A 25590-nucleotide genomic window follows, 5' to 3' on the forward strand; every position below is an offset into this window, starting at 1 on the left:
TTTAGGGCCTTGTCCATGTTAAGGATATCTTGGGTTGTACACTCAGTTATATTTTCATAACTTGGTGTATTCTATGTTAGAAATATAATGTAAAAAGGTAAAATTTATTTTGATTTGAACAATATCTAGTAAGACACTGAAGAAAATATGAACCTGATCTGCTGTTTTTGATGAAACACATCAATAAATTTGAATCAGACCTGCAATTTTTTGCAGGGCTAGGTATATAGTATAGGAATATCGGTTGGGCTGGCCCACTTTTTAAAAAACCAGTGTCAACAAACGATGTGCTGAGGATAGTCTGGTACTTTTAAGAACCAAGTCCTTGCTTTATTGCCCCGCTGATGGTATGAGAATAAGTGAAAAATTTGCCAATGTAAAAAGCCCTTTTGATCATGTCTAGACGGCATTGAGCTGACAATGTTGGCTTTCATCAGTAAGAATCAAGCCAATTCATTTGATAATTTGAGGTATCGAAGGGATGAAAGCATCACAAGCCAGCAGTCAGCCTTCAAAATGTGCTGAAGGATGAACCCCCCCCCATTCATTTCTAACTTTCTTTTGAGAAGAAGTACATCTATGGTTTGAAGTAGGCTGTCTGTTTTAGTGGTGGGCGGAACCTTTGAGCTGTTGCCCTCCTTTTCTTTTTTCCACCAGCATTATAATCCCTCTTTTCTTCCAAGCCCAACCCTCTACCTGCCAAGCACATTTGTGTGCCAAACTCCCTTAGAGGTCATTAGACTCGGAGGGGTGCAAACGTAGCTGCTAAGCCGGCCTGAAAGGAGCTTGGAGCACTCAGCCTAGCTTTAGCCTAGATGCCTCCAACTAGGGGAAATGCTATCTTTTATGCATTGATTATGCTGCGGCTTTGATCCTCTTTTTTTCAAGTGTTTTTCACCTGTGCTTTATAAACTAAGTGACTGTTTACACCACGTCTGGAGAGGAGGGACATCCCATTTGAGAAACTCATATTGTCTTTTACCACCAGTGTTTGGATATGCACTTTATACACACAAGCTTGCAGTGGATACAGTTTCTCAACATCGGATCATGTCGGCCCTTTCTTTCGCAGTTATGTAGCCATGTTTTACTTAAAAGCCGACTCTCGTAAAAAGGTTTTCTTCGTGGATGTCATCACAAAGAGCGCACATTCAAACACTCTGTAACCAAGCTACGAAGCTTTAATGGGAAACATAAAGGGATGGATCCTTTTTTGTGCAGCCGAATTGTATGGCATTTGGAATGTTTCTCCTTTGAGTAACCACTAGAGCTGAATAGGTACCGACAGGCACTTGAATAGCTTGATAACATCTTCACTAGATTTCCTGAATCACTTTTCTCAACTTTGTCCCAGACAAAACATTTTTATAACCCCTAGCTTTCTCTCATCCTCTCTCTCCCCTTTTATCATTCTTTATCTTTATACTTTCAACTCAAGGCTCTATTCCTTGATTGAATTGTCATGAGTTGCTTTTAAGACCCGGTCCACAAACAAAAGATGCTTCAAAGGTATTAGCCCAAGGAGTGTTGCAGTAACGGTGTAGAGCTAACCTTTGCACAGTGTAGCTCACAGATGCATCTTATTTCATTATGAGTGAGTGTACTACCGAGAGAGGACAGGGGAGCCTTATCATCTCCTTGTGACAAATTGATAGAGCATTTACCCGTTATCTATGTTGAATCCTGGTACAACATACAATGTTGATGGGTCTCAATGCCAGTTATCTCACTCACGGATGACATCCACAGAATATTTGCAGTGGAGAAGTTATGCTGGATCTGTCTGTCTGTCACTCAAGCCTTGCTTTATCAAGCGACGTGTCACTCGGAATTAGCAAATAGTGAAAAACGACCGCATCTTGCAATTGTGTCTTGCGACTGTGTCTTCCGTCTTGCAGATGATGATGAGTTTTGTGATCTATTGTGAGATAGTGACATATCTACTGTGACAAGTCTACATGTTGTGGAAGCAAAGGACAAAAAGAGATTCGAATTCGGCTTGACAGTTATCAACAATCTTGTGTTTCATTTTAACATTACAGGCATTACAAAACAAATGTATGATGGGCCTACCTAGTCAAAGTGCATAGAATCACATGGACACGACATGTCGCTATTCTGGTACTTTTGATGAAAATAAGTTCATGGTTATTGGAATGAACTCTCCTGCTCCAATCCTGCCCTTTGTGGGGAACTTTTCATCTCAAATTCTGTCAAATGTCGCTGTTAGGGGGCAGCTGGTCTTGTCTGGGAAATGAAAGCATCCAAACCCTCTTCTTAGTACAGTAACCGCATCCCGTGTTTGCTCTATTGTATTTGAAGGAAAAATTATCCTAACTGGCCACCTGGCTGCTCGAGCCGAATGTCAAGACTTTGAATCGTGTCCGAGTTTGACATCTCCATCTAAACCCCTCCCCAGACATCTTCATTTTCAATATAGCCAGAGCTGTGCTGCTCCATCTCGAGGAAAGCACTTTTACTTGCAAACCTTCATTTTGACATTATACACCGGTCGCTGGACATACAGGTTTCAGCGTTACCTTACGTCGTTCCTCAGGGTTGTTGTTCATGAAAGTGTGTTGAGTTTGTCAGAAGGTTGAAGTAACTAGACTGTGCCATGGAGATTACAGGATTCTATCGCTGGATTATTGCCCATCTCCTACTTGTCCAGACATTTTACCCTCCTGTGCTTTCAAATAGGTAAAGAAATTTAAAATCTTACTTTGCATAGTTTTAGGGGGAAGGTATTGGTGGCATTTGTGCACCATGATTATGGTAATCACTCAATATCATAATTTACATGACGTTCTCGTATTTGTAATGCTTATTATTTGGGAAATCCGATGGCAATATTTTAGGCACAATGTGAATAGTAAAATAAAAAAGCCTATTCTCGTTTCTAGTAACATATTCTTTTTTGTAGCTGGCTTTACAATTCTAAAAGTAAAAATATTTTAGGTAATTTAGAAGCCAGACAACCATGGAGCATTTTAAATCTTTAAATGCACAGCCCTCAAATGATTTTGTTATTCTTTTAATGCCTTTATAAATTCCTTCATAAATTCATATTGACACGACTTACTCAAGAATTTCAATGCAGAATGAAAAATATTATTCACTTTTTTTTCTCTCTATGATATGCACATAATTATTCAGTTATTTATTATAAACATTCCTTTTTTTAGTTCAATGATTTTCCTAATGCCGATTATCAGAATCTACAGGAAGCTTTTAATGTCATGGCCATGTTGAAAAAAAAATACCTGGGAAATTCACCCCTGCCCCTCCCCCATCAATAGCTGCTATAAAGAGAGAGAGAGATATCTTAATTTTTCTTTAATTGTGGTCAGTTGATGGTAGCACAAGATTCAGACCATATTGAATAACCATTATTGTTTGATATGAAACCTTTTATATTTTATTTTAGTTGATATTAAAGCTCAGTAATTCTGATATTACAAACAAATTCTGTAGAATCGAGTGTACTGCTAGGATGTTGATATGGAAATTAAAAGACACAAGGTTATCATTTCCCATGGGCCTGTAGACACCCGTATGCAAAATATTATTTTCATCTGTAAGCTGGACATGTGTGCTTCAGTACATGGCTTTATGAGAGAAAAGCTGAAGCAAAGTTAAAGGTTATTGGTTTTAGCCTCCAGCCCCCTATCTAATGAATATGGATGTAACTCCTGGTTTCTACAAAAGAAAAGGAAATAAAATGCCAAGAATAGGGTGGAAAATCCTCTGCAATAGATGAAATCGATAGACCATTTCGGCCAAGCAAAAACTGGAATCCTATCTTTCCTCGTCCTGCAGCCCTGCACAATCCCAAACTTCCTCCATAGAATCTTGAAGCGGGCACCCTCTGGGCGTTTCGTCACGATAGCGGCCATGACTATTTACCACTTACAGACCAACCCACGCTTCATATTCACCCCCACTGTCCCAATTGCCCTGCCGAAATTTACTTTCGGATATCGTTTTTCATGTAGTTGGCATTATGGCCATGGTGCAAGAGTGTTGGGGGACAAAGGATGTCCGTAGAGACCCCTTTGTAGCCGCCGTAGCCCCCCAGAGGCCCGGGGAGGGGGGAAGGTGGATGAGATGGAATAGAAAATCTTATTTAGAAATTATCACATGTGCAGTGGCCAAAATTAAAATGACCAGTGTGTTACCAGAGGCATGGTCATCAAATGTGAAAATCTGAAAATCCTATTAATATTATAAATGTGGAATTAGCGCTAAGTTGGGGTTTAAGCGTATGCTTCAGCCACGTAATATGATTATGAATTTATGTAATGGATCTGCAAGTGTCCTAGATTTCAAACTTGATTTTATGTATTGAGGACCTGAAGAGAATTCATTCTAAAAGACTATTGAAAATGCTGAATTATTTTGTGGTACCCATATTTTTTCCCTTTTTTTTTTACTTGAAAATGGTCAACAACAAAAAAATCCACACCAGACACATTCTCATAAAATGCATGAGATTGAAGAAAAAGGACTTTCACTTTTTTTTGCAAAATTACTGGATATGACATGGAATATGAGGTTTCTTTTCTGTCTGTTTTTTTTTTAGTATTTGGAGATTCATAAAAATTAATCACTATATTGAGGAGGATGGAGAAATGATCAACTTTGCATTAATTTCTCTTCAATTTTCAATGAAGTGTCATCGGTGTATATATATATATATATTTATATATGAAATAGTCTTTGCCATTGAATTTCCTCCCTCCATATTTCATTTTATAGGTCCATATCCCAATTGATTACTGTTTTATAATACCATCACAGTTGCTGATCTCCCATTTGAGAGCGGATAGAGGGAATGTACAAATGATCCTCTTTCAAAACCATATTTTAATGAAATTTCATATTTTCATGGATGCACAACATATGTACTGCATAATACCCTTTTTGTCAGTGAAATTTATGTTTGTTTTTGCATCTTTATGTGACTTGGGTGGCCTCGTTAGCGAAGATCAGACATCTCTTGTCATTCCCATTCTGTTCAATTCCACCGAGAAACATCATACTGACATACTCATTTATTCCTTGTTTTATATGTCGCGTTCACATGAAGTCCTGTCAAAATTAAGGTTAAACTTGCGATTGGAAAGTCACAGTCATCATGCATCTGAAGGTTATACCGAGAACCTCATTCTGATTTGTTAATAGTGTAGGCCCTGAGGGCTTGTGTTTATTTTTACAAAAAAATAATTAAATTTAATTGATTTAATTTAATACAGGGATGTGTGCCACTGCTTAATACAGGGACTAATGTGCAGTTATATTGTTGAAATTAATGAAATCACATAAAAAGATGTAAAAGTGTGGTGTAATTAGTTCCCTTTCTTTGCATATCCCCAACTTTGATTAAATTTGCATCATTTTGCTTGTTTTTCATTTCTTTTTATTCAAATCAACCTGTTGTTACTTTGGACAGATGTGGACCTTTTCAAATCATTGATGTTAATTATTTCTTTTCATTAAAATCAACTTGTTGTTCGGATGAATTTGATATGATTTTACAAACCAATGATAATAAAAACTAATAATTTTTCTGTATTCAAATGAACTTGTTTTTTGGGATGATTTTTGTCTTTAACAAGCCAATAAATGCCATGTGAACATAGCTTCAGCCATGAAATCATACACTTGAGGATCCCAAATGGTTTTTAGATGGAGGGCCTCTTGCAGAGTCTACAGAAAGCCTCATGATACTGGTTCACCAATCACCTTCCGACAAATAAAAGCTTATTTATGCTTCTACAAGAACATGAAGACATGTTTTATTGCATCAAACATTTTCATCTGTAATTCTATCTAATCATTGGGGATCATCAGGAGAAGACTATCTCTCCGCCAAATGATCTACTGCGGCAGCGTAATAGTTTAACTTGTAAAAAAAATCCTACAAATCCTAGAACTACATGTACATCTATATCTGCATGAAAGCTTTAAATGCATATTAGTGAAATAGTTTATTGTTTGTTGACCTTTTTAATTGATTTATTTTCTGAGCAATTTTGTAGTTAATAGTATTTGTATAACTTTACCATTGTTTCTTTACAGGATAACACCCCCACATGTTACTCCATACATCTCAATGTACAGAAATTCTGAGCATATTTCCTGCTGATTTTCGATATTTTCATTCCAGTTTGACATTCTACATACTAAAAATACCATTCCACTGTTTCTTACAGGACCACACCCCACTCCATGGCAACGTATGAAGCACCTAGAGCATCTCTCTAGGTTTTCAATATATTTTTATTCATGTTTTTATGCTTGATACATTTGAAAATATTACTTTTGCATCATATCTTACAGGACCACGCCCCCACCAGGCACCCAATACATTGCAATCGATGCCCCCATGAACAATGAGACGGTCATACCAGGAGATTCGGTCACACTTAACTGCAGGATACGAGGGTTCCCGAAGCCCACCTACTGGTGGTATCGGAACGATGCTATAATCAGGGACGATATTGGGAGGAATGTCGTCAGGGAATTCAAGGGCGGATCAACGCTAACGATTAATAATGTCGGTACGCTGGATACGGGATCCTACAAGTGCATAGCTGCGAATGATAATGGGACCAAGTCGGTCCAGGGATCTATCACCCTTAGTGCAAGTAAGTAGAGATCATTAGATCATATGGTTTATTTCCAATTCGTCCAATGCCAACTCGACTATTAGTATTATTTGGTCTACCATCAGTTCGTCCACTCACCACATGATCTACTTTCATTTAGTCTAATGCCGTCTAATAACCAGTAGGTCCATAATCCAATTAGTCCATATACCATTTGGACTAATTGGACTAAGTGTTAAATTATGCAAAATGAATGAAAATGAAATGTATACTACACCAACTGGTTATGAGATGAAATGGTCATCTATGGTGATTAGATGAAGTGATAATTGGACCGAATGGTTGATGGACCAAATGGTTGTTAGACGAAATGTTGATGGATGGAATAGCATTAGACTAAATGAAAGTAGACCATGTTGTGAGTAGACAAGTTGGCAGTAGACAAATTGGCAATTTACCAATCATATATGCAAATGTATGGTACATGTTAGTTCAACTTTTGTTTGAAGCAGTGTCCTAACTATGCGAAGCCTAATGTGACAAAAAACATTTTAGAGAAGACATGAATTTATCAGTATTTTTTAGTACTCAAACTGATCAATATCCTGTTGAAAAGTTATAAAGTATTCTATTTTTCTCTACGATTTATGATATGAGAATCAATGTACAATTTGCGAAGAATAAACTTGTCCTGCACGTGTTCGTGTTCCTTCTTGGATAGTTTTTGGCATTTTAAAGCTGACTGTACATCTTTAGATTATCTTTTACGTTTCTGATTTTAAAAAATATTTACTTTAGATTTCTGTACTAAAGCATGGTTTTATCTCCTTTTAACCATCTAAAAAGTTATTACAGAACAGAAGACTACAACTGTTATTGAGTGCAATTATTAAACACCTTTTCTATATAAAATTGCCTACATCTGTAGTTTTCAATCTGTAAACAAACAGGAAGTAATTTCACTTCATGACCCAAACACGGTTTAGAACTAAGCCCGAGAATCTAACACATTCTTGCTAAGGGTACACACATTGATAGGGAATACAAACAGATTTTCTGGAAGTACTTGAAAGTTGTATTCATGGGAGTGTTCTATAACCTACATCTCGGAGGCTAATCCTATTCACAAATTTTACATGGAATTAAATGGAGCACCAGGGTATTCTTTGTGAATTCAAAGTGGTCGAAACTGTGACCCAAAACCCTTTCAAATAAGGTGGTTTCAGACCGCCTCGAAGTTCGTCAGTTCCAGGTATCCTCTGATCGGGAAATTTACCCCGATCAGAAAATACCAGGTATTTTGGTAATGTGAAAGCAAACTACGCGTAATTTCCCTGAAAGAAAATACCCGCGAAATTACAAGAACTTTCGCGGGGATTTTTCCAAGGTCACAGGTATTTTGGCATTGTGACAGCAATTTACGGGAACTTTTAGCCCAGCGTGTCATTGGCCGTGGGCGCCGTGGGTAGCTGCTGGGCTAGTGATTTTGAATCCCGCGCCTTGCCTACTTATCAGACCATATACTGCGCATGCCCATAACTTCAGGAACTTATCCCGAAGGGTATGTTTCGGGGCGGTGTGAATGCAGGAATAATTAATGGGTATTTTTTAGCCTGAAAAAGTTCTCGTTATTTAACAGGGATTCTTTTGATCGAGGTGGTTTGAAACCACCTATAGAGGCCTTCATGTGGGGGATTCGTTTTCCCCCAGCCCAGGAGCAGTTCAGGATAAATCCTATTTGATTATAGAGTTGCATTCTTGAGAATGGTATTTCCATATTTGAATGTGTCTGGGTCGTTGTGAAAAAGATATAATCTTTATCATCGATTTGCATTAATTTTCATGCCACTGTTAATTTATTTTAACTTGAGCATGACAATAAAAATTTTGAATATCTGAATATTTGATCTTCTATCTTATAAACACATTCCAGTATCGTCCCGAAGCACCAATGCAATGCTAATTTATGTTATAGGATTAGAATCAGTTAGAACTCTTGAAGTAGATCCTATAATTTATATAAACTACATTTTATACAAGTATGTAGAAGAATCCAAGACCATGGAAAGTCTTCCAATTAGGTTCCCTGAAATTTATTCACGTTTTCATTCCATATGTACAGTACGTGTACAGCTGTAAAAAAGTTATGATTGCGGCTTATGGGTTGAGGCAGGAGAAACTGTAACTGTATCTGTGTACAAAAGGGAATGGGTAGACTGGTTCTAAGCTCCAATAAAAACACTGTGAATTGTATTTCTTGTTTTCTTCCATCTTGCTTTACCTCTTGGGCAAAAATGGGAGGAAAAAATTGCTTGAAAATGGCAGTGTATGCTTTATAGGTTGCTTGTAGTGGTGCAGTGTCAAAATAATTCTTTGTTAAAAGGGAGCTCATTTTGGATTTTGCTCTGGTGAAAGCGAGATTGCCTCGCAGGAAGGTACTCTGTTGATTTTTACCCCAGCTCTTGTTATGTGACTTTTGTATACTTCCTTTCAAGTATCTCAAAGCTAAATAATCGTCTGATCCCATTTTCTGCACTCGAATCAAACACAAATCTAAATCACCATTTGGAAGATTGGGGATTGAATGATCATATGAATTGAAAATATTCCATCTTCAGAACAGAATTTTCCAGGTATATTATATCAAGTGTTCAATCTAGCTTTAATTTTATAAATATTGTGTTGACTGATTAGGACCTGATAATATTTTTCTCTTCTGTTTTTTGTTTTGTCATTGATCTTTGTTTGCATGTTGGAATTGTGAACTGAATAAATCCAAAGTTATATATCTGAAATACATTTGGCCACTGACTCCAACTAGTATTGTATGCACGGTATACCCATGGAGCTTATATGCCATGTCGGAATGATACCATATGCTAGACTCGGTTCAACAGTTCAACTCATGATTTGGCTATTATTCAAAATTCCTGACAATTGTGGTCTGAAGCCTGACCAGTTCGTCTATAGCAGTGTAGCATGCATAAATGAATACAATCCATTATGTCGGTAAATCAAAGGCTATCCTCTTGTCTCGAATTTGATTGGTTAATGTTACACATACACATGTACATGTTTAATTCCATAAAGTAACCAAACCACAATATTATAAGAATGCATACCAAGGGGTTGGTCAATCTTCAGAAAACTGTATGCTGTGTTGCTTGGGAGGGGTAGAGGCAGGTTTATAAGGTAGTAGGGACTCACCTGTATAAAACCTCTCATATCTCAACACCTTGCCATTTGCTGGAGTTTGCCTCTCTGCATTAAAACCAAGAACTAACACATGTGGTTTGGATTGAGAAGATTGCCGTTTGATTGGAAATGTGAGGTTTAAACAGAGTAATGTTTTGAGAGGTTCAAAATTATGATTACAACTGTTTCCCTCTGAGTGTGCACCTGTGGGACTAGTAGTTCCACGTGGAACTGTGAACATATTTTCAGCATGATTTGCAAGGAATTTATGATAATTTACTGCTCAATGTCAAACGAATGAAGAGTAGGAATAAAGGAATTTATCTAAATATATCCACATTAAAAACTGTCTTCTTGAATGTTGGATAAATTTCAATTGAGAGTCTGATCAGAATACAGAAAAGTGATGTTGACTTTTCAATATTATGGCAAGATAGATTGAAGTTCAATCCTGCAAACCAACTGGTCATGTTATTGATTCTCCCGTTCTATAGAATTGGCAAATAATTTCATCTACAATCCAAATGTTGGTTATATCTAGATCTGTTTAAATTATTTGTTTAGATTACTTACATCCATGTAAATTTCAAGTAAAAAAAAAATGAAAAAGAACTTTTTATGAAAACGTTTTTATAGGCCTACTTACTGCACATAACAGGCCTGCATATTGGAGAGCAGATTCAAACATAATATTAGTTCAAAATCAATTCAGTCGGCAAAGTGTTAAATTTTGTCTTCTCGGTCCAAACTGAGGCACATTGCACAAGTTTACAACAGCCGAAATTCTTGTGGATGTGCAGCGCAGATGTTAACCATAACCTCACATTCCCCATGTTGAGAGGCTGTGGTCTGCTTTTTTTTTAAAGAGGATACAGAAATAAAAATAGAAAAGAAAGAAAGAAAGGGAGTTGGATAGCTGAGAAACAACAGTCTATTTTTAACTGACTGGGCTAGAAGTAAGCAAATGTCTGTTGCTAATGTATACCCCTGCAGTAACTGTGAATTGATGATCTCATTTTTCATCTGATCCTGGGTGTAAACAAAGCCCCAGTCAAGTTTATATCCTTGGGTCAGTCACCCTGCTGCGCATCTGTTTGTTTCAGCCAGGGCACAGTTGTGTTCATACTACCAGTATCAAATCCAGAGCTATCCAAATAGTACTCAAATTATTAAAGTGCAAAACCATGAGGGCAGTATTTGTAAGAGAAAACTGTTAATTGATATCATGGCAAATTTAGGTTCAGTAAATATCTTGTTTTCAACTTCATTTTGAGGAAGTATATACACAGTGTATAAACACTGTATAGGCCTATATATAAAAAAGAAAAATGCCTTTTAGTGGATCATGTTAAATCAGTAGACCTAATCATTGTTTGAATCTTTTCTGAATATTTGTTCACATTTTCTTCAATTTTTTTGGTTAAAAATATCATTTTCATGTTAATTTGTGGTTTGTGTCCAATTGATGGATTGCTTTGATCATTAGTTGATAGTATGTACATTGATTCTATCACTTTTCTTGTCAAAAAGGGCATTCATTGGATGGTGTAAATTTCACTTTCTACCATGGTCATCTTGTTATTGATCTAAATGGTCATGAAAATGCCTTTGTTAGTTTGTTTGTTTTTTTCAATATGGGATAAAAAAATTGCTATCAGCTGTTAGACTGTTTTAAGCAAGTCTGTTTATAATATGATGTTTTCCATGAAACAAACTCATTTATCCATCCTTTAAATCAATGGAAGACGTTGTAGGCCTACATTTTGTCTTCAGTTGGTCATTTCTGAAGGCAAGATATACCTTCTGCATCCTCAAATTCAATCATATTCATAATGATTTCCACCATTCGTATGTTTCACTCCTCAAACTCCCTATGGGTTGGTGCCCGTGCCTCTGAATGAGACTTGTGAATATATCTGGTGTTCCTACTTAAAATATATTCATGAATTCAAAACATTGGTTAGGTGCACAGCCGCCAATTAGAAATTACTTTAAAAAAAACAACCAAAATATAGTCTGCACTGACATAGCAACACACCTGGCTCATTTCATTGAAAGTTCCTTTGTTCTTCCCTGCCCCCCACCCCGCCCCTACAATATGGCTGCCCTAAGTTACAATTGATAGGCTTATGAAACTGGGTGAAAAGAAACGAAAAGCTGTGTTTAATCCATAATGTATGTAAAATATGCACATTTTATTTAAAAAAATGAGTGTTGAATATTAGGTCTAATGATTCTGAGGTATAATTATTTTGCAATTTCAATTTCACACAGAAACCATCACCTTATTTTTTAAAAATTATATTCATTCTAATTAAAATATTGAATAATTTTCTGTCAATAATCTTCTAGAATATACATGTCAGGATCAAAATAAATTTGGCTTTTTTTAAAGATGAGATTCACAATTTTTAATGAACGAGAACACCAAATATAGGTGCAAAGACAAGCCCCCCCCCCCTGTGCATTTGATGTGTCAAGTTCAGTGTAAACGAAGGTTCAGATGCCAGCCATACTATTGGATACATTGTTTACGCTTAACCTTCACCACAAAAGCCAGGGATGGACAAGCATCTGTCTAAATATTTTGTTTCTAATTAGTCTCTGGATTCAATTTGTATGTTGTGTAGGCAGGAGGACGTCGGGCTCCAGAGTCTCTCTGAAAAGTCCCTAGGGATATAGGTTTTTGTTGCAGTTAACATGGAAAGATAAATGTTAACGGCATTTATTTCACTGTAATGCAATTTGATTGGGTACAGCAAGGACCCCCCCCCAAAAAAAAAAAAAAAAAATCTGCTCTACTTATAACAATGTGAAAGGTTAGGTGCATGCATTCATGATGCAAACTACATGTATGTGTACCGTATGTTGTATGTGAAATAATTTTTGTAATAATTGATATTGATTTGTTATTGATGTGAGTTTCAGTTATTTGCTTTTAATTAATTTGTGCAAATGAGCGAAATGCAAAAACATCAAAGGCATTTAGATTTAATATTAGTCAAGAATATATTGTTTCATAAATGCTCTACATTACGTCAGTATGTTAAATGATTTTTGTAATAATTGATATTGATTTGTTATTGGTGTCACTTTAAATAATTTGTTTTTAATTGATTAATGTAAATGAGCACAAAACAGGAAATTGAAATGCATTTCAACATGCATAAGAGAAGATATATTTTGCCTCATGTGTTAATGATAGAAACTTCATTATGTCAGCTCGGTATGTGGAATGATTTTGCGATGATTTTGTGATGATTAATATTGATTTGACTTTAATTGATTAATGTAAATGAGCTCTTTTGAACTTACAGTAACATGAAAAGACATTTGAATGATGATGTGTGATATATACCAGGAAAATGCAATCATTGTTCTCTCTGATTTGAGAGGGTTTTTTTAAAGAGTGATTATTCTGTCGATTACTAAATTTGCTAGTTTGGTAAAAAAAGTTGGAAATATTTATCATATTGGCTGGCATACATGTAATTCTCAAAATGTTGATTTTACATGAAATTTACAAGACTTTTAGCCCAATGAACCCTATGCTCCCCCCAAAAAATAAATATATAGATCCTACCAAAAAAATTCAAGACAATGCCTATTGAGAAATCATTTCGTTTTTGTTTGTCCTAAACTGCAATATTTTTAAAAATTAATTTCCCAATTAATCATTTATTGTACAATCTTGTATTATGTAAGCCTACAGATTCCTAAGAATAACGGCATCCTAGTAGGCCTAATTTGTCTCTAAAGTGTGATTAATTAAAATACAACTTGGTGGCAGTGCAACAGGATTCAATGTTCTCTGTGCATTAGGTTTGGGTAAGTCTAGACTAGTAGGCTATAGGTCCTTGCTAATCCTTAGTCCAAGTTCAGTGTCACCAAATGCACCACTGCTTTGGTCTAGAGGTTTAGATCAAACCTGATGAAATCCCAAGTTTGATGGCAGGTCATGACCTCACCAGAGATCTTACCTGCTTCAGAGCCTGCAGCAGAATGTGCTCTCATGAAACACATCTGCAAGAATAAAGAATGTACAGATGCATTTGGAATTTTTTATGGCATCTGAACCTCATACAGTGTACATGTGGTATGGAAGATTCATTCTAAGCCTGCCTAAGTCCAAGTTTAGTGTCACCTAGGTGGTTTGTGTTGCTTAGGACGATAGCAGGGTACTACACAACTTTTAGAAGCACTTGCCCGGTCGGGCAAGTAAATTTTTTAATAGTTGGAATATGCTTGGCCCTAAAATCTTTTTCACTTGCCCGAAAAAATACTTAAAAAAAGTTTTACCTCTTCAAAGGAAAGTTTTGTGGTTATTTAAACCATTGACCTTTTTCTCTCTTTTGACATGAACTGATCTACCTTGTTATTGCATTTCTTCTTCCAAGTGATTTTATCTTGCCTGCCATGACCAAAATTAGGGTCAATATCATATCATATTGACCCTAATTTCAGTCATTCTACTGTAAGAATTTTGCTTGCCCAATTTGTGCAAGTAGTTTTTGTCTTTACTTCAAAACACTTGCCCGACTCTAAATTTTACTTGCCCTGGGCAATCGCGCAAGTGCTTATGTAGCACCATGCGTCTATAGGGTTAGATTAATCTTGGTGCTGATCAAACCTGATAAATCCCTAGTTTGATGTAGCTAGTTTGATGGCAGGTCGTGACCTCACCAGATATCCTATACCTGCGTCAGAGAATGTGCTCACATGGAACACATCGGCAAGAATATAGAACGTTCAAATGAATTTTGATAGTTCTCGCCTGGTGCTTGCACCTAATACAGTGTACATTTAGTGTGGATGGGATAGGTAGGCTAGCTCGGTCAACGCTAAGCCATAGCTCAAGTTTAGTGTCACCATTGCTTTGTGTTGCTAGCTCAAGAGGTTAAGATTAATCCTGGTGGTGATCAAACCTGATAAATCCCAATTTTGTTGGCAGGTCATGACCTCACCAGACTGCTTCAAAGCCTGCCACAGAAGGTGTTCACATGAAACACACTTGCAAGAATATAGAATATTCAGATGAATTTGGAAAGTTTCCTGGTGTCTGCACCTTGTACTGTGTGCGTGTGGTATGGAAAATCCGTTCTAAGCCTAGGTCCAAGTTTCGTGTCACCATTGCTTTGTGTTGCTTAGCCCTGGTGGGGATCAAACCTGATAAATCCCAATTTTGGTGGCAGGTCATGACCTCACTAGACATCCTACATGCTTTATAGCCTGCTGCAGAATGTGTTCACATGAAATACATCTGCAAGTCTGTAGAGTACTCAGAGGAATTTGGAAAGTTTCCTGGTGTCTGCACCTCGTTCTGTGTGCATGTGGTATGGAAAATCCGTTCTAAGCCTAGGTCCAAGTTTTGTGTCACCATTGCTTTGTGTTGCTTAGCTCAAGAGGTTAAGATTAATCCTGGTGGTGATCAAACCTGATAAATCCCAATTTTGGTGGCAGGTCATGACCTCACTAGACATCCTACCTGCTTCATAGCCTGCTGCAGAATGTGTTCACATGAAATACATCTGCAAGTCTGTAGAGTACTCAGAGGAATTTGGAAAGTTTCCTGGTGTCTGCACCTTGTGCTGTGTACATGTGGTATTGAAGATCCATTCTAAGCTGAAGCCAAGTTGAGTGTCACCAATGCTTTGTGTTGCTTAGGTCTATAGGTTTAGATTGATCCTGGTGGTGATCAAACCTGATTAAATCCCAAGTTTGATGGCAGGTCATGACTTCACCAGACATCCAAAATGCTTCAGAGACTGCCGCAGAATACATTTGTCTGATAGCATCTGTAAGAATATCCTAGTTATGTTCAGAGGAATTGGATAGTTCTGTGGTGTTTGCACCTCTTACAGCGTACCTTTTGTGTGGATAAGATAAGTAGAGTAGCTACATGTAGCTTGGTCAATGCTAAGTCGTAACTCAAGTTTAGTGTCACTTGTTCTTACCAGTTCCCCTTCAGAGACATACATGTAACTGCTACAGAATATGTTCACATGATACCCATCTGCAAGAATGTACATGTAGAATATTCAGAGGAATTTGGCAGTTCTAGCAGGTGCTGTTCATACTAACAAACAATATTTTAAGTATAAGTACATTTAAAAATCATTATGCAAAGTAGATTTTGCTTTTCTTGTTTTACCTTGGTCTGTTTTCAGACATTTGCATGGAAAAGGGAGAATTTTGAACAAATCTCAAAATCATTCAACCACATGCCTCCAGTAAGGAAGGAAGGAAAGATACCCCTTTAGAGTTTAATTAACCATTTCTTATCCAGATCAGACTAGTAGAAATTCAAATCAAACTCAGTTTGATCAAGACGGAATCATTGTGATGTAATTGTACAGGGATTCAATAAGACAATGGTGAGTTCACTTTCAAAATCTCTGCTCTGAGCCAGTAATGACTTCCAGTTTATGGACCAAAAGAGGTCAGTTTGCAGAAAAGCCAAATCAATCATCTGTGGTCACTGGTCACTCATATTTATACTTGCTCAAACTTGTCAATCAGCATTGATATCGACAATGTAATATCAAATAAATTTGTAGTTCATTTTATGCATTTTGAAAAGGAAAAAAAAATCAGACTAGAAAAAAAATTGCTCCACACATTGCGGTAACATCTGGAAGCCAATGTCTTTAGGAGCACATGAGGTCATGAGGAGAATGAGAGGAATTTCTTTGTGATTAGTGATTCTTCATTCATTGATACTTTTAGGTCTAGAAAATGAAAATGCAGACTAGAAAACCTTTTGCTGCGCACATAATTTGGGTGGGTGACTAGTGCATACTGCCTCATCTTGCTCCATACATTGCACTAACATCTGAAAGCTGGTGTCATCAGTTGAATAATAATAGATAATTAAGTATTTGTATATCCACCTTGCTAGGTGCTCAAGGCGCTCCTATATTTCCCCGGCTAAAGTGTGCACAGCTTTTTGAGGAATTACTTCCTGCCGGTACACCTCACCTCGGTTGAGTACAGCACAATGTGCGTAAATTTCTTGCTGAAGGAAAACGTGCCATGACTTGGAATTGAACCCACGTTGAAGGCGACAGTCTCAACCACTAGACCACGATGCCCCACACGAGGAGTGGGGGCTTGGTGAGGAGTATGTGAGTTAATGAGGAGAATGAGAAGAAATTCTTTGATTCTTCATATTTCTAAAAGGAAAATTCAGACAAAGAAAATTCAAAAACACTGTTTAATGTAATTTGGTTGTATGACTGAATACTGCTGCTTGGAGCTCCATACACTCTACATCGTGGCAACATCTGGAAGTTGAAGTCTTCAATTGAGGTGCACATAGGTCATGACTGAGGAGAATGAGGAGAAATTCTTTGATTATGATCAGCCTCTTATCAGTATGAAACGTACATGGAAACCAACAAACCGTTGGGAATTGAGCATTGCAGATGATGGGGTTTACCCCCCCCTCCCTCCCCCTAGAATATACAAAGGAAAACAAAGTTCTCTAAGTAAATGTATGGATGGTTCCAATGTTGCATCACTGATTTAAAGGGAACTCGATTTTGGAAATTAAAAAAAAGAAATATTGTAAATTTTCATGTTCTTTTTCTCATCTTTAATGTAGTTCGAAAATCATTTGTAGTACTAAAGAGGGTCTGAAATCTACCGAAACTCATGCACATAACCAGGGGAGCTTTTCATCAAAAGTTTTTCTCCAGGTGGTTTTTCACTCATAGATGAATATAACCTACTGCAGATCATTGCAACTGATTGACTGAGAGCAAATTAGTCAGCGAAAATCACAAATCTATCAAGAAATGCTCCCCTAGCTGTTATTAAAGTAATTTGGGCGTTTCATAAAAGTTTTGTCAATGATATTCACTGGCAGATGATACAGGCTTATGTAAATCCTTGCATCTAAATGACTGAGTGCAAACTATTCTGTGAAAATTACTGACAAGCTTTTCATGAAACGCTTCCAATGACTTATGGCTTTTCTCCTTGTGTTCAATCTGTCTGGAGGGTTGGTAAGGGTTGTTCAGCAGGATTTGTGGTGAAAGGGGTGTGATGGCTTTGGAGTTTGAATTGAGGCCTAAGATGGATTGCGGTAGAAGGATTTTCTGGTATTTTCTCCATCAAAAAGGCAAGCCTTTCTTTAAGGTGTTTGACTTCATCTCACGGATTATCTCCACATGTTCCTAGCAGCCATGAACATTGTGTATTCGCATGAAGAAATTTTGACCCCAGACGGTTAGGAACGCCTTAAAGGAGTAACCTTAATCTTGATCCTTGTAGGATTTTTAGTTCTTGACCCTTTGGAATGACCACCCCCCCCCCATTTCTACCGGAAGAGTATGATTAAACATAGTCGAAGAAGGCTGGTTTTGATGATATGTTTGGCAGGATGGTTTCTAACAAATATTCTAATATGCAATGTTTAGTGATAGCATTTTCAGTTTATTGTGCCTCACCCAAAATGGGTTGGCCACTGGGTCTTTGACTGTCATTTTAGTTTTATTCCTGTTCGCCTTTTTTTTTATTCGGGGGGGGGGGGGGGGGCATGGAACATTCTTTCTATTTAGTTGACATTTTGCATGTGATTTAATGACAAGTTCTGCATGATGAAGACTATACTGAGGTTTGGCCTGAAAAAATTTGACTGATCAGACTCTTGTTGGCTCTCAGAGTTGCCCGTCATGATCATTGGAGCGTTGTGGCACAGTGGATAAGTCTTTTGACTTTGAATCAGAGGGTCGTGGGTTCGAATCCCAGCCATGGCGTAATTTCCTTCAGCAAGAAATTTATCCACATTGTGCTGCACTCGACCCAGGTGAGGTGAATGGGTACCCGGCAGGATTAATTCCTTGAAGGCATGAGTGCTGAGAGGCAGCTAGAGCTAAAGCCGGGTTAATGATAATAATAACACGCCTCGGAATAGAATATTTCTAGATAGATGGCGCTATATGAATGCCTATTGTTATTATCATCATCAATGCACATCAGGACCCTGCAACATAATGCTAAGCAAATGATTACCAAGCTGATTCCTACCATTGGTCATTCAATCAACCATAGAAATCAGCCAAAAAATCAATTGCTAAGCATAAGGCTTATGCTTTAATTCTTATTAACTAGATAAATAGAACCGAGTCACAGTGTTTACAGTGTCAAATTTTAGACAGTTTAGGGTGTTTTCAATATCTATTTTCAGATATAAACACCAACATGAATCATGATTGAAAACTCAATTCCAAAACAACTAAGGCCGTGTTTATGCTTCCACTTTTCAGGCCAGAATCAGCGTTTCCAAACGTGATTAGTCCAAAACATGGTTGCGTCCATGCTTACTTTCATTTAAACGCTGTTTCAAAACGCTGATCGTAAACTCACAAAAAGGTGCGTTTGTAAACGTCGTTTGACCAGAATCAGGCTTTCTGGGGAAGTATAAACAGAACCACGATCGTAAACGTGTTTAAATGACGTCATTTGGTACATGCTTCCGGTGAGATGAAAATCCGCGGGCAAATACAGTCGTATTGCTCCTTGTTATCTCTACGTAAAAACAACAATCAGAAAAAAAAACTTTCGAAAAAAGGCGCACCCAATTTGACCTCGCTTTACGATGCGAAGCCAGCTGGAGATCATGATTTGCTCTGAAAAGTTAAGCATAAACAGCACTCCCAGAACCACGTTTACGATCGGCGTTTTGAATCGACGTTTGAAATCGCTGATTCTGTCCTCGCAATGGAAGCATAAACACACCCTAACACAAATAGGATGAGTGGTGCGCCGTTCAGTGTTTAAAATTTAAAGCCGTTTATATGTTGATCGTCTTTAAACTTCCCGCTTTCATTAGCGCAGCTTTAGTGCTCAGCTTGACCCATGACAAGAAAGGTCAGTTTTGGCAACTGTTTGTGTAGGCTTCCACTGCGAGAGCAGATTTAAAGACGTTTCAAAATACAATAGTGTTCAGTGTCACATTTGCGATGCTCAAGGTCGTAAATTTGAGCTGATCGTGTTTACAAACTCATCTTTTTCTCTGTTTAAATTTTTCTCCGAATCGTGATTTGAAAGACGTTTACTTTTACGACCGGGAACAGTGGACATTGAACATACCTTTGTTTCTCTTATATCTGTGTTTTGTAATCACATTTTCAATCATGATCCATGTTGCCGGTTAAATGAAAAAATCGGCATTGAACACACCCTTAGTGCTAAAATGCATTGTAGGCGATATCATGGACCTAGTAGAAAGACAGATGGAATGTGGGCTATTTTGCGAGTTGACATCAGTTTATATTCCTACCTAATCTCGGAATATGTAGATGCAAAATTTCTCATAGATGTGGGATGAGTAAGCATCTTTCTCCCTGAAAACAATCCTTACAGATATTAACAACTCCTAGGCCTATAATTGTGATGCTGTGTCTTTTGGCCATCTGGCAGCTATCGTAGAACATTTCTCTGCCAAAATGTTTAGGACCACACAAAGTGTAATTGCCTTTACAATGAACCTGAGATTTGAGCTGGATAGTGACCTTGGAAGAAGGAGGATTATTTTATTATTCCAAGGGAGCCGGTGGAAGAATTGATATTACATCCTGACATTTGAGATTGATTTGTGCGGCAAATAATTGAAATAGAATAACAAGGTTTTTTTTTTTAAAGTCACTGGCCTACATGCTCCAAGTCGGCCTTTCATGAATACAGGTAGTCCCTATGTAGAAAAGGGGGGGGGGGGTTAAAAGTGGAAATCTAAAGCAGCAAGCCCCTCCCACTTTCTCATTTTGGCTCTCTCTTCTCAAAATTATGCTACATTAACATTCTGCTTCTAGTTGGCACATTGATTTAATGAAAATTCTAGCAAAAAATGTTTTGAATAGGCCCTACATTTTTAGTTTTGAATAGTTTAGCTTTAGATCTGTACTGTGAGTTTTGTCCGTTAAATTGTACGGAGTGTGGTAAAAGAAAGGTTTTTTTACTGTCCTAATTGAACAAAATATCATTGATTTTAAAGCCCTCCCCCCTCACACCTGACCAAATGTAGGCGGAGGAAGGGTGACGAATGGGAAAAATGCACCAGAATTCAACAAATTCAAATTATAAATTTCCGTCAAATCATGCAATCAGGAACTATTTTCAAATTTTATCAACGAACGTTAAGCGAAGGATAAATATGACATACAAAGGATATTGATTTTTCGGTTCACCTCTGAGAAAATTGTGGCCTAAGGCGAGCGAAGGGTTGATATAACCCAATAAGACGAAGGAACAGTGAGCAATGGTTTGATATGGTGTGCGATTAGAAAGGAAGACGAGGGAATAGATCAGGCAATCTTGTTTGTTGTGTCATCGTGTTGCTTTGTTACGGGTTCTTTTGCGAGATCAGTCCACTTTGGTAAAAGCGCGATCGAAGAGGGACTATGCGCGACAAAAACACATGAACGATAAATGAACAATTACCTCAGACTAAATAAGAGATGCGAATTCAAACAGATGGCCAACGAATTTTCAATTCGTCAGGAAATTTTAAACGTGTTCAAAATTTCGCGCGAAATTTGAATAATTGCAGCTGTTAGTTCAGAAGATGTACGAACCCAAACACGAAGGGTAAATATGATTTGCTATCAGTTACCATTGAAAACGATTTTAAAGAAATGCCTTTCGCCAGCCATCGTGAGGCATATTTCAGGCAATTCGGTTAGGTGTGAGGGGGCCTTTAAATTTGATTGGTAGAATCCTGTGTGAACCGAATAAACTGTTTAAAAGCAGAGTCAGCAGAACCTTGCATTAGCGACTAGTGTGAAATCAACTTCCATGTAAACACATAATTTCCCATTTTATCATCATTGGACTTTAACCTAGATTACTAGTCAACTGGCAATGTCATCTTCTCATAAATATGTCTTCACCTTCTCTTGGTGTAGAGATGACCTTTAGATAGCTGACCTTTGACCTTTGAGGACAAGTTTTAGGTGCTGTTATACCCACCTGATTAACAAACATAGCATGTATTTTTGTGGGTGTGAAAGCAAGCAGTTGAAACATCCCCTCAAGAAAAATTTGGAAGTTAGAAGGTACAAGGAATTTTCTGAGGCCATCTCACTGCATATAATTATTTGGTATTGATAAAATATATGCATAGGTGTGGAATTGCTTTCTAGATGATTCCTTCTCAAAATCTAGATGTGAATTATCAAGTAGTCAATGGCTTTAATAGCTTCCACTAATATTCTCGTTTGTGTTTAGTTGAAAAATTGACATGAAATCAAGATATGCAATATAATCTCTCTGGAAGAACAGTCTCTTCAATGTTTTTTTTTTCAGCTGATCCATAGGTGGTATCAAACCGCCTCGAACATAAGAATCTCTGTTAAATTACGAGAACTTTTTTAGGCTAAAAAATACCCATTGAAGGTCAAGTCCACCTCAGAAAATGTTGATTTGAATCAATAGAAAAAAATCAGACAAGCACAATGCTGAAAATTCCATCAAAATCGGATGTAAAATGAAGTTATGACATTTCAAAGTTTTGCTTATTTTTGAAAAATAGTTATATGAACGAGCCAGTTACATCCAAATGAGAGAGTTGATGATGTCACTCACTATTTCTTTTGTTTTTTATTGTTTGAATTATACAATATTTTATTTTTTACGAATTTGATGATTAGGACCTCCTTGCCTGAAGCATGAAATGTTAAAATAATGGAATTCCACGTGTTCAGGGAGGAATGAAACTTCATTTCACATGACAATGACGAGAAAATCAAAATATTTCATATTTCAAATTCAAACAATAACAAACAAAAGAAATAGTGACATCATCGACTCTCATTTTGATGTAAATGGCTCTTTCATATAACTTTTTTGTGAAATGAAGCGAAATTTTAGAATGTCATAACTTTCTTATTTTACATCCAATTTTGATGAAATTTTCAGTGTTATGCTTGTTGAATTTTTCTCTTTTTATTTAAATCAAGTTTTTGTGGGGGTGGACTTCTCCTTTAAGTATTCCTGCATTCACACCGCCCCGAAACATACCCTTTGGGATAAGTTCCTGAAGTTACGAACATGCTCAGTATGGTCTGATAAGCAGGCAAGGCGTGAGATTCAAAATCACTAGCCCAGCAGCCACCCACAGCACCCGTGCCCAACGACACGCTGGGCTATAAAAGTTCCCGTAAATTGCTTTCACATTGCCAAAATACCTGCGACCTTGGAAAAATCCCCGCGAAAGTTCTTGTAATTTCGCCACGTACCTACTATTTAGCGGGTATTCTATTTCAGGGAAATTAGTTTGCTTTCACATTACCAAAATACCTGGTATCTAATCGGGGTAAATTTCCAGATCAGAGAATACCTGGAACTGACGAAATTCAAGATGAAACCACCTCATGTTCATGGTCATGTTACAAACCTTGACCAATGAGAGACTGGGCTTATAAAATCTGTCTTGGGGCTCTTGGATACCTGCGGAGATTCCTGGCAGCCTGCCCTTTGGACCCTCGGGTGTTTTCGCACCAGCCATATAAGAAAAAATTCTGGTTAATCACAAATTGTTTAGACTTCAAAGTAAACAATGATTTCTGTCTTTCATTCAAACCCACCTGAACCATATAGATTTTATAGATTTCTCATATTGACAAGTCTCTTGCATGCTTATAGAAAGGATGGTCACATTTAAAGTTTTTGCTTCCACACAGGTTATTGAAATCACCCTGATAATACAAACGTATTTATGTTATATAGGATTTAAGGCAATTCTGATCTTGGTAGGTGATATTGATAGTAGAAATTTTGTTAGTGCAATGATTATTAATATATTTCTTTGTTTTCTCTCCTTTTACCATCTTTTTACTTTCTCTACCCTACTTCCTATACCACCACTACCATCACACTCACCCCACTGCCATTATCATTATAATCATAATCATCATCATTATCACATCATCATCATCGTCATCATCATCATAATCACCACCATCATCATCACCACCACCACCATCATCATCACCACCACCACCACCACCATCATCATCATCATCACCACCACCACCATCATCATCATCACCACCACCACCACCACCATCATCATCACCACCACCACCATCATCATCATCATCACCACCACCACCACCACCACCATCATCATCATCATCATCATCACCACCATCATCATCATCATCATTACCACCACTTCCACCAATACTACCACCCCACCTCCATTTCCATCTTTACTCATGGTACCCACCTTCTCTCCCTATAACTTCACAGATTCACCAACTTACAGCGAGAGCAGTGTCAGGTATGGAAATTTCTTTATCTTTTTGTCTCATTGTTTCACATAAATGTTGCATCATCATTTAGTATTCTGATGATGGCTATACAGACCTGCCAACCAGTACGTTTTTGGCGTATCTATTACGTTTTTACAACCAAAATACGGCACTATGTTTTTTCTTTAAAAGATATGTTTTGTAAAAAAACAAATCGTAATTTATTGAGAAAAATCATCTCTATATGTCTCTATTTCATAAAACTTACACAAATATGGTTATTAGATCAATGTTTTTCAGATAACTTGATTTTTGTTCAATCATTTTGTTAAAACCAGGGTGAGATATACACATGCTTTGATGTTGTTGTTTTTTCATCTGCAAGAGCAGTGCACATTTTAGCTTGCATGCAGCTTGAGTGCCGCGATGAGCGAGTGCGCCTCACACGTTATTATGAAATACACTTTTTGTGGGAAAAATACATTTTTTTTTAACAGATTACAATTTTTCATTCCCAGAGGTTGGCAGGTCTGGCTTTAATAATTGGCCTGAATAGATCCATAAAATTATTCAATCAAAGGTAGGGAAGGGGTGTGATAGGGAGGGGGTGAAAGGATGGTGATGGAAGGGGAACAGGTTGTTGAGGGCTGCCGTGCCTTATTTTCAATCCTGTGTTTATGGCTGGTAATTAATTAAAATTCTCTTTGATCTCTTCATGCTTTCACTCTCCTGTTATATCATTATTCTTCAATTCTGGGTTTATATGGCCATTTGATCTTTAATGGCCTTAAATGATGTAAAAGGAGTAATAATTAGAGCAGCTGAATTCAGGAGACATCTCCTGTTTATTCTATTGATGCCTTTTGTGATCCAGTTTTCGTTGGACCATTTATGATGACCCCTTTTCTCGGATTGCTGGTAGCGGCCTAATTTCTCCGCCCAATTTCGGGCAGCATCTTTGTTCTTAAGTAAGACCCAGATCTGCCAATTACCATGACATCATGCCACCTGCTCCAACTTGAAGTGGTATATGGGGGGGGGGGGGTGATGAGATGGGGTAGGAGAGAAGGAAAGAAAAGTGATTGGATGTAGGAATGATATGCATTGGTATACGTGTGTAGAAAGAGGTGAGGGAGAGCATTGAAGAGAAATAGAGAGAGCAAGATAGAGACATATTACAGAGATGGACAGATAGAAAGACACTGATAGAAAGAGAGAAGCTCATAGAGTATGTGTATGAGTTGAGATGGGAGGAAGGTAAAAAGAAAATGAGTAAAAAAAGGGAAAATTAGAAATGAAGGCAAATGTTTGGAAGAGGAGAAGAGAGGGGGCCATTTGGAATTATTTTTAGGTTGATGAGATATGACACATCGTTTGAAAAAAAGAATAGGCCTAAATTGTTTGATTTTCTATAGTATAAACCTTCTCGCATCTTCCAAATTAATGACGTAATGGCATTCCTACACGATTGTAGCTTTCACTTCTATTAATTTGGAGGATGACAAAGAAGGATTATAGAAAATCATGCA

At 37.4% G+C, this 25590-nt stretch overlaps 1 protein-coding gene across 2 annotated transcripts in view; it reads left to right on the top strand.

Annotated features, from left to right (window-relative positions):
- The window catches only part of LOC121424302 (inactive tyrosine-protein kinase transmembrane receptor ROR1-like), a 69960-nt gene that overhangs the window by 13292 nt on the left and 31078 nt on the right, over window positions 1-25590 (top strand). The window contains exons 1-3 of one of the 2 annotated variants that reach the window (XM_041619931.1): window positions 755-2700; window positions 6343-6650; window positions 24060-24090. In XM_041619931.1, the coding sequence (XP_041475865.1) occupies window positions 2618-2700; window positions 6343-6650; window positions 24060-24090 (422 nt within the window). In that variant the 5' untranslated portion in view covers window positions 755-2617. Of the gene's footprint in view, window positions 1-754; window positions 2701-6342; window positions 6651-24059; window positions 24091-25590 lie in introns of those variants that run through there. The other variant, XM_041619932.1, reaches the window with a different exon arrangement.

The sequence above is a fragment of the Lytechinus variegatus genome, chromosome 11 (assembly GCF_018143015.1).
Source record: "Lytechinus variegatus isolate NC3 chromosome 11, Lvar_3.0, whole genome shotgun sequence".
Classification (NCBI taxonomy): domain Eukaryota; kingdom Metazoa; phylum Echinodermata; class Echinoidea; order Temnopleuroida; family Toxopneustidae; genus Lytechinus; species Lytechinus variegatus.